The sequence below is a fragment of the Nycticebus coucang genome, chromosome 5 (assembly GCF_027406575.1).
Source record: "Nycticebus coucang isolate mNycCou1 chromosome 5, mNycCou1.pri, whole genome shotgun sequence".
Lineage (NCBI taxonomy): Eukaryota > Metazoa > Chordata > Mammalia > Primates > Lorisidae > Nycticebus > Nycticebus coucang.
This window is the reverse complement of record NC_069784.1, coordinates 93,763,851-93,781,115: the sequence shown is the minus strand read 5'-3', so window position 1 is coordinate 93,781,115 and position 17,265 is coordinate 93,763,851. Positions and strand designations below refer to the sequence as shown.

Sequence of the window (17,265 nt, the reverse complement as noted above, 5' to 3'; positions counted from 1 at the left end):
ACAGCAACCTCCAACTCTTGGGCTTAAGTGATTCTCTTGCCTCAGCCTCCCAGGTAGCTGGGACTATAGGCGCCCACCACAAAGCCCAGCTATTTTTTGTTGCAGTTGTCATTGTCATTTTAGCTGGCCTGGGCTGGTTTGAACCTGGCTCCCTTGGTATATGTGGCTGGTGCCATAACCACTGTGCTATGAGTGCCAAGCCAACATGGAAACTCCTTTGTTTTTTTTTTTTTTTTAATGGAGACAGAGTCTCACTCAGTTGCACTGGGGTTGAGTGCCCTAGCTTCATAGCTCACAGCAACCTCAAAATCTTGGGTTTAAGTGATTCTCTTGCCTCAGCCTTCCAGAGTGCTGGGATTACAGGCATGAGCCACCATGCCCAGCTGGAAACTCTTGTTTAAGTCTTCGTGATGGCTTTGAAAGATGGCGAAGATAAGAATGATAATCTATTTCACCAATGCTATGTGACTAGATAAGCACATAGCATTAAAACATTTAAACCGAATGTTAAACATTTACAGAGCAAACAAATTGAATATTAAATATTTATAGAATACTTAGGAGATACTATCGTAAAATGACTTTTAAAAATTGGCAAAGCAGTCCACTAAGAACACCCTTTGAAGAATGTGAAATTACAAAAATCCCTGGTAGTATAACAAAGGATTTTGTTGAAAGGAAAGATGCATTTATACATTCGGAACAAAGAGAATAGTAAGATTTTCAATATTATCAATTTCTCTGAAAAACTCTATTAGGTTCAGCCAGGAAAGAGCAGTTAGGTCATGGTCTTCCCCAGCTCAGAGTCTACCCCAAGTCTATGGGTTGGACCTTAATGAGGATCAACACTAGATTGTATCCACTTTTCAGGAATAATAATTTCTCCTGATACAAGGATGCTTTTCTAGCATTGGGTCATTATGGGAAAATAATTTTTCAGCCTTTGAATGATAACTAAACCAATTTAATCTACTCAATATAATTTGGATAGAAATCATTTAGACTAGGACTCCTGATAGAATTCATGAGAGGATAATAAAGTAGCCTTGTCATAATGAGTAGGATTTAAGATAGTTTTTATTTTATAAAATGAAACTCAAAAGTTAGGACATGAGCTTGGCAGACACAGATACCCAGAGTGTCACTAACATTCTGGCCATTAGATGTGGCTATGACTTAAGAATAACATATGTGAACAAATTCCATGTACTTCTGATGAGATTATAATTCCATTTCACCTTGTGTATGAACCCCAAGAAATTGGTAGGAATTCACATTGAAAAACTTTTGGTGATGGCATGGCAAATCGCCTATTCTTAGAGAGGTTAATAACACAGAGGTAGGGGTGTGGGACCATGAAGAAAATGTCCAGGGAGTCTGCTTATCTATAAATCCAAACCTAGGAATTATGGAAGCAAATTTAATGATAGTCTAAGCCATTGGATGTTTGATGGCAAAACAAACCAACCTCAACTCCAGTATTCTGTTGCTTATGAAACTCTGATCTGCATATGCAGGCAGGAATTTGGGATTATTAGGGTAAAATAACGTGCGTGTTTGTAGATTTAATCTACTAAGTGTAGACCTACAAAATCTAGAAAATATCCTCAAAAGAGACAATCTAAAAGTTATTGGCTTCAAGGAGGAGATGGAGAGAGAGATTGGGATAGAACATATATTCAAAAAATAATAGAAGAGAACTTTGGGGAGTTAGGGAGCTTGATGGCGGACAGGACGGACATGTAGCCTACCTCTCCCAAGTCATCAGGTGAGAGGAAGAGGGGTCTGGACCTTTTCCCTGCATGGATTGTTGGTGTGGATGGACAGCTGGAGACACACAGCGAATTGGCAGATTGCTGTGTATGAGGTGTAATTTAAAACCTCCGACTCTGTTGTAGATATTTTCCCTGCTTGGCCATGCTGGCTGGTGGGCCCCTCCCTCACAGAGGATGGCAGCCTGCAATTCCTGGCAGAACCCAATTGACGAAAATTTGTTCCTGAGCTGAGTGTGGCACCCAAGGAGGGAGCCACTCAGAACCACAGGGAGCTGGGCAACCGGATGGAAAATTGAAGGGAAGGGATCCCGCCTGGAAAACAGACATTTTGAGTTATCCAAAATGGTGGACACCTTCTTCCAGAACAACAGGAGTGATTGAATAGACTGGACCATTCCTGGTGGGGAATATTGGAGTGGGCTGGCAGTTCAGGCTGTGCGCGAGCTGGCGGGTGGCTGGACTCAAAAGTCCAGATTCAAAAGTGAGACTCTGGGCCACAAAAACTGAGGATAGGGTCTCCGTGCGCCGCAGCCGCAAGAGCCCGCAGCAGCTGCGGGTGCTGGCAGCAGCTAAAGCCAGCGGCAGCCAGAGCCTTTCCCCACAACCGGTTGCAGTCACCAGTTGCAGGAGAGCATGGGAACAGAGTGGAAAGATTTGTGAAGCGTGGACTCCTGCACTGAGTTGGGAGGTCGGATGGGAGTGCTGTCTGGAGCAGAGCAGCTGGGGTTCCACAACAATTAGGTAATACACTTTTGCAGAAACTACAAAATGGCAATTAGCCAGGTAGGGTGGTTACTGTGGTAACAGTATAAACTGTGAATCAGGTATAAGCCTGGGAATCGCTCACAGTGCCACCTGGTGTCCCAAAAGTATAATGCATTATAAATATATTCCTATGAAAGTAGATCTCTACATCATATATATAGATGTATATTTCTACATATATACAAGAATAATGTTTTTGTGGTTAGTGCCATTTTTTTCTCTCTCCTTTTCTTTTCTTTTTTTTTTTCTCCGCTATTTTCTTGTAGGAGCTATTGTTAATTTTTATTTTTTATATATTTTTTATTTTTATTTTTTCTTTCTTCTTTTTAACATTTTTATGAACATCGCTTTTTTTTTCTTTTCCTTCTCTCTTCCTCTTCTATCCTCCTTATGGGTTCTGAGAGTGCTTACAACAGATTTTTAGAGTTTTTTGTTTGTTTGTTTTGTTTGTATGTTTTTTACATTTTCTCAATTATTTTACGATTATCATTATTTTTACTGTAGTTGTGTTTTGTTGTTGTTGTCAGTATGTCTATGTGTTTCTGATTGTGCATCTATGGGCTTGTGTGTCTGGTAGCCTTTTTATCTGTTCATTTGCTCAGTTGGTCTCAATGAGTTTGGTGTTTGGACCTGCAATTCTGAGCTCCCAGCACTCCCCTCTACTCTCACTCTGAGGTCTGGAGGCCTGTCCCCCAGGAGTCCAGATTCTTGGGTGATTTCTCATGGACAAGGCCTAGACTGCAGCTGGTCAGTGCTGATTCTGTGGCACAGGAGTGAGGAGATGATGGTCAGCTAAAAGGGAATCACACCAGAGTGGCAATGCCCCGAGGCACAGAGCATCAGCCATTTTTGGCAACAATAAGGCCCATCCCTGGATATCCTAAAGCCACACCTTCTGTCTCCCTGGGCAACCAGAGGAGGCCAGGCATCTTCTCAGATGGCAACTGGCATGGAACAGATCTGGGACTGAAACCCAGGCCCCGTGAGTAAAGGGTTTGCTTAAGGCAGTACGGGATTGGGTGGAGCATGAGGACTAGAAAATGCACGTGCAGAGCCGGGAAATTCCCAGGGCAGGGCTGACCCAGAGGACTGCTTTACTGAGCCTAAGATGTACATGGCCCTCAGGGGATCATCAGCCTATAGACAAAGGAAATCAGGTGGCTAGAGCTGATAGCTAACCGTGCTGCGAATAAAAATCCACAGGAGTAAAGATGGGGCCTAGGACACAGGTTCTGGGAACTCAGATCAGCTCCTCTTCTACAGAGGATATTAGAAGGGACAGAAACAAACTCCCACAAAGTCGTTCTGTTCTGCCAGTAACATCAATCAGGGGCGAGGCTGGAACTGAGTGAACACCCCCAAGCCTCCATCAAGCACCCGAGGTTGTCAGGCCTCACCACCCCCTACTGGATAGAGGCAGAGAGCAGCGGCCTAGATGAGCAGATACAGATTTCCTTGTGATTTAGGCAGGTGCAAACCTCTGGAGTATCTGCTCACTGGGACAATTGGGTCACAGCCCTGCAGGGCTATCAGTGATTGGGTGTGACAGAGGTGTAAGGTGAGGAAGGAGGCATCAAGCTTCCCAGGCTAATCTACTTCCTGAGTGGGTCCTCCTGACTTCACAGAGCACCGGAGCAAGTCATATGTGAGTTGTCACTAGACCCCTGCGATCCAGTTGCCAGAGACCTTTGAAAATCTCCCACCTGAGACAGGTGCTGCCTGAGACAATTGTATTGGACCTTTTAAACTGAGCCAATTGCCTGAGGACTATTCAACTGGTGCCCTGGGTGTGTAGTTGCAGGAAGGTTTGATTCTCCTTTTCCAACTGTTGCCTGTGGGGGGAGGGGTGACTTAATTGCTGGTATTTTTCCACAGCTGAGACTTCAATCCAGAGTAACTTTTTCACAAGGCTTGAACAGAGACCAGCTGAAAACAAGACAGAAACACCTAACCCCACCACACCAAATAGGTCCCCAGTTTCTCAGGCCATAGCACTGTATGGGTCCTTGACAAAGCTCTAGGGGAAAAGTCAAATGGTATAAAGTAATCATGGGGCAGACTCATCAGAAAAACTCTGGTAACAAGAATAACCAGAATAGATCAACACCCCCAAGGAAACATATGGCAGATGTAACTGAAGATCCCATTCATAAACAGCTGGCCAAGATGTTAGAAATTGAATTCAGAATTTGGATTACAAACAAGATTAATAGAATGGAGGAAACTTTGGAATTAGAAATTCGAAGAGCAATTCAAAAGTCAGAATTAGAAATTCGAGGAGAAATTCAAAAGTTGTCTCAAGAATTTAATGAATTTAAAGACAAAACCACTAAAGATTTTGATGCACTGAAGCAAGAATTTGCAGCCCTCAAAGATCTGAAAAATACAGTAGAATCCCTCAGTAACAGAGGGGAGCAGGCAGAAGAAAGGATTTCTGACATTGAATAGAAAGCATTTGAACACTCCAAACTCTCAGAGAGGAAGAGAAATGGAGAACACAAATGGATCATTCTCTCAGAGAGCTCTGGGATAGTTCAAAGAAGGCTAATATCCATCTCCTTGGAATCCCCAAAAGTGATTCGCAAGGCACAGAGGCCCTTCTCCATGAAATTATGAAAGAGAATTTTCCAGACATTCCAAGAGATTCTGAAATTCAGATAGCAGACAGTTTCAGAACCCCAGCACAACTCACTCCGTTAAGACATCCCCCAGGCATATCATAATTAACTTCACTAGTGTTAATATGAAGAAGAAAATTCTGAAAGCAGCCAGATGCAAGAAATCCATTACCTACAAAGGGAAGAATATTAGAATTACTGCAGACCTAGTCTTCTTCCTGGCTGCTGTGGGCACTCTTAGTCGTTGACAACTTCTCTGGCGGAACTGCTGATAGCAAAATGTCTTCAGGAAATGCCAAAATTGGGTACCCTGCCCCCAACTTCCAAGCCACAGCTGTTATGCCAGATGGTCAGTTCAAAGATATCAGCCTATCTGACTATAGAGGAAAATATGTTGTGTTCTTCTTTTACCCTCTTGATTTCACCTTTGTCTGCCCCACGGAGATCATTGCTTTCAGTGATAGGGCAGAAGAATTTAAGAAGCTCAATTGCCAAGTGATTGGTGCTTCTGTGGATTCTCACTTCTGTCATCTGGCATGGATCAACACACCTAAGAAACAGGGGGGACTGGGACCCATGAACATTCCTTTGGTGTCAGACCCCAAGCGCACCATTGCGCAGGATTATGGTGTCTTAAAGGCTGATGAAGGCATCTCATTCAGGGGCCTCTTTATTATTGACGATAAGGGTACCCTTCGGCAGATCACTGTGAATGACCTCCCTGTTGGTCGCTCTGTGGATGAGACTCTGAGACTGGTTCAGGCCTTCCAGTTCACTGACAAACGTGGGGAAGTGTGCCCAGCTGGCTGGAAGCCTGGCAGTGATACCATCAAGCCTGATGTCCAAAAGAGCAAAGAATATTTCTCCAAGCAGAAATGAGCACTGGGCTATTTTAGTGCTGGGCTGCAGTGACAGTCATGAGAACAAAAACTCTTTTGTACTTTTTTTTCCATGGGTAAAACACAGACTTTAGGTTCAGACAAGAAGTGATGTAAGACAGGCTTTTCCTATGGGGGTTGGAGAGGCCAGCCTTCCCTAGGTGGGAATGGCTTCAGTTGTGTTGTGGGGCAGGCCATCTGATTTATATCTATTGGTAGAGGGCATCAGCCCATGGATCCTTTGTAGTTTCTATTAAACTTTGAGACTTTAAAATTAAAAAAAAAAAAAAAAAAAAAAGAATTACTGCAGATCTCTCTGCTGAAACCTTTCAAGCCAGAAGAGGGTGGTCATCGACTTTTAATCTCCTAAAACCAAATAACTTTCAACTCTGGATCCTGTATCAAGCTAAACGGAGTTTCATTTATGATGAAGAAATTAAATACTTTAATGACATTCATATGTTGAAGAAATTTGTCATAACCAAATCAGCTCTTCAGGATATTCTTGGACCTATCCTATATAATGACCAGCACAATCCTCTACCACAAAAGTAAACTCACTCAGAAACTTTTGATCAAACTCTAACTTCCACAGTGGCGAAAGGATTAAAAATGTCCACTGTCTTTCGAAAAACTCAATACACAAAATTTTACCAGACTTATCAATATTCTCCATTAATGTGAATGGCTTAAACTGTCCTCTAAAGAGGCACAGGTTTGCTGACTGGATATAAGGAAGGATAAGAATGGTCACTTCATATTTGTTAAGGGTAATACTCAATATGATGAGATTTCAATTATTAATATTTATGCACCCAACCAGAATGCGCCTCAATTTATAAGAGAAACTCTAACAGACATGAGCAAGTTGATTTCCTCCAGCTCCATAATAGTCGGAGATTTCAACACTCTTTTGGCAGTGTTGGATAGATCCTCTAAGAAAAAGCTGAGCAAAGAAATTTTAGATTTAAACCTAACCATCCAACACTTGGATTTAGCAGACATGTACAGAACGTTTCATCCCCCAAAAATTGAATATATGTACTTCTCATCAGCCCACGGAACATACTCCAAAATCGACCACATCTTAGGTCACAAGTCTAACCTCAGTAAATTTAAAGGAAGAGAAATTATTCCTTGCATCTTCTTGGACCACCATGGAATAAAAGTTGAACTCAATAACAACAGGAATTTGCATACTCATACAAAAACATGGAAGTTAAATAACCTTATGCTGAATGATAACTGGGTCAGAGATGAGATCAAGAAGGAAATAACCAAATTTTGGAACAAAAAGACAATGAAGACACGAATTATCAGAACCTCTGGGATACTGCAAAGGCAGTTACAAGAGGGAAATTTATAGCACTGCAAGCCTTCCTCAAGAGAACGGAAAGAGAGGAAGTTAACAACTTAGTGGGACATCTCAAGCAACTGGAAAAGGAAGAACATTCCAACCCCAAACCCAGTAGAAGAAAAGAAATAAGCAAAATTAGAGCAGAATTAAATGAAATTGAAACAAAAGAATTATACAACAGATCAATAAATCAAAAAGTTGGTTTTTTGAAAAGGTCAATAAAGTAGATAAACCTTCGGCTAATCTAACCAGGAAAAAAAAGAGTAAAATCTCTAATTTCATCAATCAGAAATGACAAAAATGAAATAACAACAGACTCCTCAGAAATTCAAAAAATCCTTAATGAATATTACAGGAAACTTTATTCTCAGAAATATGAAAATCTGAAGGAAATTGACCAATACTTAGAAGCATGTCACCTTCCGAGACTTAACCAGAATCAAGTGGAAATGTTGAGTAGGCCAATATCAAGTTCTGAAATAGCATCAACCATACAAGATCTCCCCCAAAAGAAAAGCCTGGGACCAGATGGCTTCAGGTCAGAGTTCTACCAAACCTTTAAAGAGGAACTAGTACCGATATTACTCAACCAGTTCCAAAATGTAGAAAGAGAAGGAAGACTACCCAACATGTTCTATGAAACAAACATCACCCTGATCCCCAAACCAGGAAAAGACCCAATAAGAACGGGTGGCGCCTGGGCTCAGTGAGTAGGACACCGGCCTCATATACCGAGGTGGTGGGTTCAAACCCGGCCCTGGCCAAACTGCAACAAAAAAATAGCCGGGTGTTGTGGCAGGCGCCTGTAGTCCCAGCTACTGGGGAGACTGAGGCAAGAGAATCGCCTAAGCCCAGGAGTTGGAGGTCGCTGTGAGCTGTGACGCCACAGCACTCTACCATGGGTAATAAAGTGAGACTCTGTCTCAAAAAAAAAAAAAAAAGATCCAACAAGAAAAGAAAATTATAGACCAATATCACTAATGAATATAGATGCAAAAATATTTAACAAGATCCTAACAAACAGAATCCAGCAACATATCAAGCAAATTATACACCTGGACCAAGTCGGTTTTATCCCAGGGTCTCAAGGCTGGTTTAATATACATAAATCTATAAGTATAATTCAGCACATGAACAAATTAAAAAACAAAGACCATATGATTCTCTCAATCAATGCAGAAAAAGCTTTTGATAATATCCAGCATCCCTTCATGATCAGAACACTTAAGAAAATTGGTATAGAAGGGACATTTCTTAAACTGATAGAGGCCATCTACAGCAAACCCACAGCCAATATTGTATTGAATGGGGTTAAACTGAAATCATTTTCACTCAGATCAGGAACAAGACAAGGCTGCTCATTGTCTCCACTGCTCTTTAACATTGTAATGGAAGTCTTAGCCATTGCAATTAGGGAAGAAAAGGTGGTCAAAGGTATCCATATAGGGTCAGAAGAGATCAAACTTTCACTCTTCGCAGATGATATGATTGTATATCTGGAAAACACTAGGGATTCTACCACAAAACTCTTAGAAGTGATCAAGGAATACAGCAGCGTCTCAGGTTACAAAATCAACATTCCTAAATCGATAACCTTTATATACACCAACAATAGTCAAGCTGAAAAAACAGTTAATGTCTCTATTGCATTCACAGTAGTGCCAAAGAAGATAAATTATTTGGGAGTTTATCTAACAAAAGATGTGAAAGATCTCTATAAAGAGAACTATGAAACTCTAAGAAAAGAAATAGCTGAAAATGTTAACAAATGAAAAAACATACCGTGCTCATGGCCGGGAAGAATCAACATTGTTGATTGAATCAACATTGTCCATACTACCCAAAGCAATATACAATTTTAATGCAATACCTATTAAAGCTCCACTGTCATACGTTAAAGATCTTGAAAAAATAATACTTCGCTTTATATGGAATCAGAAAAAACCCTGAATAGCCAAGACATTACTCAGAAATAAAAACAAAGCAGGAGGAATCACACTACCAGACCTCAGACTATAGTATAAATCGAGGTGATCAAAAACAGCATGGTACTGGCACAAAAACAGAGAAGTAGATGTTTGGAACAGAATAGAGAACCAAGAGATGAACCCAGCCACTTACCATTATCTGATCTTTGACAAGCCAATTAAAGACATTCAGTGGGGAAAAGATTCCCTATTTAACAAATGGTGCTTAGTGAACTGGCTGGCAACCTGTAGAAGACTGAAACTGGACCCACACCTTTCACCATTAACTAAGATAGACTCTCATTGGATGAAAGATTTAAACTTAAGAGATGAAACTATAAAAATACTAGAAGAGAGTGCAGGGAAAACCCTTAAGAAATCAGTCTGGGCCAGTATTTTATGAGGAGGAACCCCCGGGCAATTGAAGCAGCTTCAAAAATACACTACTGGGACCTGATCAAACTAAAAAGCTTCTGCACAGCCAAGAACACAGTAAGTAAAGCAAGCAGACAGCCCTCAAAATGGGAGATGATATTTGCAGGTTATGCCTCCGACAAAGGTTTAATAACCAGAATCCACAGAGAACTCAAAAGTATAAGCAAGAAAAGAACAAGTGATCCCATTGCAGGCTGGGCAAGGGACTTGAAGAGAAACTTCTCTGAAGAAGACAGGCGCACAGCCTACAGACACATGAAAAAATGCTCATCATCTTTAATCATCAGAGAAATGCAAATCAAAACTACTTTGAGATACCATCTAACTCCAGTAAGATTAGCCCATATCACAAAATCCCAAGACCAGAGACGTTGGCATGGATGTGGAGAAAAGGGAACACTTCTACACTGCTGGTGGGAATGCAAATTAATACATTCCTTTTGGAAAGATGTTTGGAGAACACTTAGAGATCTAAAAATAGATCTGCCATTCAATCCTATAATTCCTGTACTACGTATACACCCAGAAGACCAAAAATCACATCATTACAAAGATATTTGTACCAGAATGTTTATTGCAGTCCAATTCATAATTGCTAAGTTATGGAAAAAGCCCAAGTGCCCATTTATCCATGAATGGATTAATAAACTGTGATATATGTACACCATGGAATATTATGCAGCCTTAAAGAAAGATGGAGACTTTACCTCTTTCATGTTTACATGCATGGAGCTGAAACATATTCTTCTTAGTAAAGTATCTCAAGAATGGAAGAAAACGTATCCAATGTACTCAGCCCTACTATGAAACTAATTTATGGCTTTCATATGAAAGCTATAACCCTGTTATAACCTAAGAATATGGGGAAGGGGGAGAGGGAGGGGAGGGAAGCGGAAGGATGGGCAGAGGGAGGGTGATTGGGTGGGATTACACCTGTGGTGCATCTTACAAGGGTACATGTGAAACTTAGTAAATGTAGAATATAATTGTCTTAACACAACAACTACGAAAATGCCAGGAAGGCTATGTTAACCAATGTAATGAAAATGTGTCAAACTCTTTATAAAACCAGTGTATGGTGCCCCAAGATCACATTAATGTACACAGCTATGATTTAATATTAATAAAAAAAGAGAAGTTTGCAAATACAGAGATGTAAATATTCAGGTAGAATAAGGTCATATAACACTAAACCAAGCAAAGATAATGCAAAGAATTTAATAAGTCACAGATAAAGAAAAAGTCCTAAATAAAGCAAGAAAAAAGAAAAAAATAACATCTAAAGGAGCCCCAATACATCTGACAACAGACTTCTTAAGGGAAACATTGTAGGCCAGGAGAAAGGGGCATGACCTACTGAAGGAAAAAAACTTTAACCCTAGAATAGTATATCTTGCAAAAATATTCATCAAATGTGAACAGTAAGTGAATACTTTTCCAGACACACAAAAGCTGAGCGATTCAATTTATCACCAAATCTGTCACACCAGAAATGTTAAAAAGTGTTTTCTGTTTTCAAAGAAAAGGGCATTAATGAAAAATAAGAAATCTTCTGAAGGTATACAACTCAACAGTAACTGTAAGGACAAAATATTGTATTGTTGTAACTGTAGTGTATAAACCACTTACTGTATCTTGCCTATATAATGTGTTCCTATGTGTAAAGTACATCCACATTTTGGCCCAAACTTTCAGGAAAACATCTCTCAAGAAAATAGCTTGCTCTTGCCCAGGAGAGACACATCTGGGGAGAGCTAACACTCCCCTGCTAACTGTGTAGATCATATCATGCACCTTCAGTCACCTGCTCTGTGAAGACTGACCCTTCCCTCTCTCTTTGGAGCCCTTCCCTTCTCAACAGGTCAGCGCTTACAGCTAAGATTGACACACAAATGGCAGCAAGGTGGGGGAGCTTCTGAAGTTGCTCAGCTCATGGGCAGCCAGGTAGGTTTCTGAGACCTCTGCAGGGTTCCTGGTCCCCTGTACATAATAGTACCTTGGGCCTCAACCCTCACTCTGCACAGCTGTAGCCCACCCTGACAGCCCTACCTTCTCCCCCTGCCATAATCAAGTGCTTGGTGGAGGCCATTCCTGCCTGCTCCCACCATACCCCTGTGCCTGGTGGGCCCACGTGGGAGAGCACAGTGGCCCCAAGAGGCCCACTGGACTCCCCCCATTCCCAAGATGTACTGCTTATATGTAATGTACATCCTTATTTTTTCATCAAAAATTGTGGGAGGGGAGGGGAGGCGCCCGTAGCACAGTGGTTACAGTACCAAACACATACACCAAGCCTGGCGTGTTTGAACCTGGCCCCAGCCAGCTAAACAACAATGACAACTGCAACAACAACAACAAAAAAAAAAATAGCTGGGCATTGTACTGGGCGCCTATAGTCCCAGTTACTTGGGAGGCTGAGGCAAGAGAATTGCTTAAGCCCAAGAGTTTGAGGTTGCTGTGAGCTGTGATGCCACAGTACTCTACCGAGGGTGACATAATGAGACTCTATCTCAAAAAAAAAAAAAAAAAAAAATATATATATATATATATATATGAGGGGAGAGTGTGCATTATATAACATGATATGGCACAAAAACAGAGACATAGACATTTGGAACTGAATAGAAAACCAAGAGATGAAACCAGTCTCTTACAGCCATTTGATCTTTGATAAACCAAACAAAAGCATATACTGGGTGAAAGAATCCCTATTCAATAAATGGAGCTGGGAGAACTGGACAACTACATGTAAAAGACTGAAACTAGACCGATCACCACTTACAAAAATTGACTCAAGATGAATAAAAGGTTTCAATGAAATGAGAAAAATCTTAGAAGAAAAAAATCTTAGAAGAAAATGTTGGTAAAACTCTTGAGGATGTCAGCTTGGGAGAGATTTTATGAAGAAGACTTCTGTGGCAGTTGCAACAACAAAAATAAACAAACAGGACTTAAACTGAAGAGCTTCTGCACAGCTAAGGACACAGCAAGTAAACCAAATAGACAGGGCCAGAGGTGGTGGCTCATGCCTGTAATCCTACCACTCTGGGAGGCCAAGGCAGGTAGATTTCCTGAGCTCAGGAGTTCAAGACCAGCCTGAGCAATAGCGAGACCCCATCTCTAAAAAATAGCCAGGCATTGTGGCGGGCACCTATAGTCCCATGTACTCGGGAGGCTGAGGCAGGAGTATCACTTGAGCCCAAGAGTTTGAGGTTGCTATGAACTATAATGCCACAGCACTCAACCTCAGAGGGACTGAGTAAGACCCTGTCTCAAAAATAAAAGAAAAGAAAAGAATTAATAAAGCAAATAGACAACCTTCAGAATAGGAAAAGATATTTGCATGTTACAAATCTGACAAAGGATTGATATCTAGAATCTACAGAGATTCAAATTAATCAACAAAGAAAAAGCAAACAGCGGGCAAAGGACGTGAACAGAACCTCTGAGGCAGATAGTCAAATGGCTAACAAACATATGAAAAATGCTCATCATCACTAATCATCAGAGAAATGCAAATCAAAACCACTCTGAGATATCACCTAACCCCAGTGAGAATGCCCGTGTCACAAAGTTCCAAAGTTGCAGATGCTGACATGGATATGTAGAGGAGGGAATACTTTTAACACGGTTGGTGGAACTGCAAACTCATATAGCCTCTCTCAAAAGAAATATGGAGAATCCTCAAAGATCTCAAATTAGACCTCTCATTTGATCCTGCAATTAGGCATCCATTACTAGGCATCTACCCAGAAGAAAAAAAAATCATTTTATCATAAATACATTTGCAATAGATTGTTTATTGTAGCTCAATTTACAACTGCCAAGAAGCAGAAACAACCTAAATGCCCACCAACCCAGGAATGGATTAATAAACTGTAATATATGTATATCATTGAGTACTATTCAGCCATAAAAGGATGGAGAATTTATATCTTTTGTATTAATTTTGATGGAGCTGAAGTACATTCTTCTTAGTAAAGTATCACAAGAATGGAGAAGGAAATATCCAAAGTACTCAATACTAATATGAAGCCAGTAGATGTTCTAATACATAAGAGAAAAACTCAATTCAAGTTGGGGGAGGGGAAATGAAGAAGGAGGGAGAGCGGAGGAGGGAGGGAGATTGGTGTGCTCCCACTTAATGGTCACAGTGCAAAGGGTATATGGCACACCTCTTGGGTAGGGAACAAAACTACAACAGGAACTCTACCTAAAAAGTGCAAACAATGTAACCTAGTTATTTGCACACACATTAACCTGATATTTAAAAACAAAGGAATTATTCATCACATTACATAAAAATTAAAATACAGAATATGATAAAAAGATCATGAACAGATTATAAATAAAGGTTAAAGTGTAAAATTATCCATAATGATATGCCAAAATCATATGGGGAATCCTCAATTTTAACCAGAAATTAAGGAGTCCCTGGAAATAGAAAACTGTGCAAATGGCAGATGATAGGAAGGTCACTTTATTAATATGCATTAATCAATGAGATTTTTCAATATAGCTAAAAGATAGTTAAAAATTGAAGGATATGATTTAATGTATTTCCTGTTGAAAGTGCTTTCTTAGTATTCTGTGTGCTGAGCTTGATTCTATATTTCATTTATATCCCAGATGAACTTCATTGGAAAGTCTTTCATCTGCTCTTGGAAAATCTTGTCAAATCTTTTATTCTGCTCAATAGTCATATTATTTTTCCAGTCTCCAATGATACCTGGTAGAAAATAGTAGAGAAATAGCTTAGGTGAGCTATAGGGTGGCCTGAGGGGCAAAGCAAACATATAACTCAGTGTTGGGAGAGGCATTTTTCCCACTTCTATTTTACTACTCGTGAAGCTCCCAATGTGTCCTCCGCATGGCTAAGACTCTTCACTCTCCCACATTATGCCAAGTATGTAAACACACTCAACATTGCAATTATACTATAATTAGATGTAATCATTACCCACTTTCAGAGTGTCAACACCAGGGAATTAAAAATTACCATCACTTGTCACTATTTGTTCAAGGATCACATGGATTCCTGTATTTCACAGAGTTCTCTTAAAAATCCACTAAGATAATACTTGCTGAGAGGACCTGGATGTTCGGAGAGATTCTTTGAACAGTTCAAGATCACCTATAATGGCAGAGCTGAAATCATTCTACTTCATCCCATTTACATGTGTGTCAGCCTTAAACTAAATGTAAAAAGACACACAGTTGTTATGAGGAACAATAGCTGACAGAAAGAGAGACAAGAGAATAAATAGCAATTTGAAAAATACACTGAAAACTGAAACAAACAGCTGAAGCTCTGAATGAACTAAGAAGGCCAACACCTAGTGCAGGACTGTGAAAGCCCAAGCAAAGGATGGTCAGGTAGATAAAATCAAGGAGAGACTGTGTCTTTGCAAATGAACACGTGCCTCACTTCCACAAAGATGTTTTGCTCACTCTTAGGTTTCTTATAGCCATTTCAGTCTCTCATTTTCAGAGTCTCCTAAAGACACAGAGACACAGAAAAATGTCTTCTTTCAAATACAAAATGCAAGCGTGGCACTCATGGAGCTGGAGACAATAGGGTGTGCTGGGACTAATGGCACTGGGCATGTCCCTTCTTAGGTCAGCTCGGTGTTACCAGTGCTGAAGACATTTCAAGAGAAAGGAAAAAGATACACCAAGGAGTGGGAAGAAAGAAAGTGCTGACTTAGAGAAATAGAAAGCCAACTACGATCGCCACTTGACGTAAGGTAGTATGTAAGCCTGTGAAATTATTAAGTGCAAAACCCGTGTCTATAAATTTGTGTAATACCAGATTAGTAAACATGAAATATAATATAGAATGATCATGTAAATAAATTAAAATATTTTAATATTTTTGATGGTAGCAATTGTGTGCAGAATTCATATATTTCGAAGACTCATTCACTAGAGATGTGAGATATAACTATAAATATTTTACTAGTGAGATCCTAGTTACATAAGAGACATATAACAGCCCATTCAAGTAACAAAAGAATAGCCAAGGTGTGTTATTCATACACCATTGTCAGAGGCACAGAGTAAATCATGGAGATGCAAGAGTGGCTGGTGGTGACCAATAGGCTTGTTAATATTTTATTGTCAGATGCTGTGACATTGTTCAGGAGGGGAGAGCATTTAACCCTAAGTGGATATCCTTTTGGTGGCAGGTAGGCACTGTGCTAGGCATTGGTAGATCTTCAGAGGCCACAGTGAAGACCTTGTGATTTTAAATCACTCATCACATACCCTTTAGCAACCACATGATATAGTCTCAAGGAGAGCCTCATGCAGATATCATGGAAAAGAAACTGACTAGAGAACAGAAAAAGGCCCACAGTGTTCCTTATTTGAGTTTCCAGTAGGAGGCCACGCTTCATCCATCTGCCCCACAGTCCAAGACACCCAGCCAGTGCCTCGCTGCTGGACTTTACCTTTGCGAAGGAAAGAGCCTTCCCTCTTTTTTATCCACGGCTGTCTCTTTAGTGGATTTTCATGATTTGCTAGTGGGTCATCTTTCATATTCTCAAATGTGGCCTGTCTCACCACAGAATCCAAAGCCTCCTCACTCAGGTCTTTCTCCAGAAATTTGCAGAGTTTTAACACAGAAGTTCTAAGGTCCTGAAATAAATCACAATACAATAAATTACATAATTATAAGAAAAGAGACATATACAAGTGTCCCAGCTAACTACCACTGGGGGAGTGAGAAATGTAGGTGCTTTAGCTGCTTGTGAATTAGAAGGTGGGCGGTGAGATGTGACTTTCCTATTCTTTATTGGTAAATATTTCATTTGTCTGCTGTTTGAGAGCTTAAATAGGTTAATTTCCTATTTTTCATTCTCTCTGGGTTCATTCAGCAAAGTTTCTACTAAGTGTCAGGCACTGTCCTGGGTGATGGTGCAAGTGAACATAGGGGTAAAACAGAAATCAGTGCTGGCAGTTGAGTCCAAGGATCTAGAGCAAGAGAGTAATTGTGGAACAGAAGTTGGGGAATATAGCAAAGAAGAGAAATTGATTGTGGGTCTTAAAAGAAAACCAGGAATTAGATAGGTAGACAAAACTGGAAATGTGCAGTCTCAACATAGAAAAATATTTATAGAGAATATTAGTTATTAGTAATATGTATACTAGTGTGTGTGAGATACTAGGTGACAGAAAAGTTAGAAACTTGGTAACCTTAACGGACACAGGCCTGGGATGAGAAAGGGAGAGGCAGCCCTGGAGAGAAGAGGACAAACTGTAAGGAGGGCTGCAATTTGTCAGGTGGACCCAATTGGACCCAGTTTTGGCTACTGAAACTGAAAGAGGAAGTCAAATTGAAGCTTCTGAGATCAGGCCGGGCGGGGTGGCTCCCGGGCGGGGTGGCTCATGCCTATAGTCCTAGCACTCTGGGACACCTAGACAGGTGGATTGCTCGAGCTGACAAGTTTGAGACAAGCCTGGGCAAAC

At 40.5% G+C, this 17,265-nt stretch overlaps 1 protein-coding gene across 1 annotated transcript; it reads left to right on the top strand.

Annotated features, from left to right (window-relative positions):
• The first annotated feature begins 5,370 nt into the window (after positions 1 to 5,370).
• LOC128586332 (peroxiredoxin-1-like) lies at positions 5,371 to 6,302 on the top strand. Its single transcript, XM_053592051.1, has one exon. It carries the CDS (start codon positions 5,438 to 5,440, stop codon positions 6,035 to 6,037), a length of 600 nt encoding a protein of 199 aa, XP_053448026.1. The 5' UTR covers positions 5,371 to 5,437; the 3' UTR covers positions 6,038 to 6,302.
• Positions 6,303 to 17,265: the final 10,963 nt, after the last annotated feature.

Bases quoted from the DNA above. Each gene is read 5' to 3' on its own strand.
- LOC128586332 (XM_053592051.1), top strand. From the start codon at position 5,438: ATGTCTTCAGGAAATGCCAAAATTGGGTACCCTGCCCCCAACTTCCAA.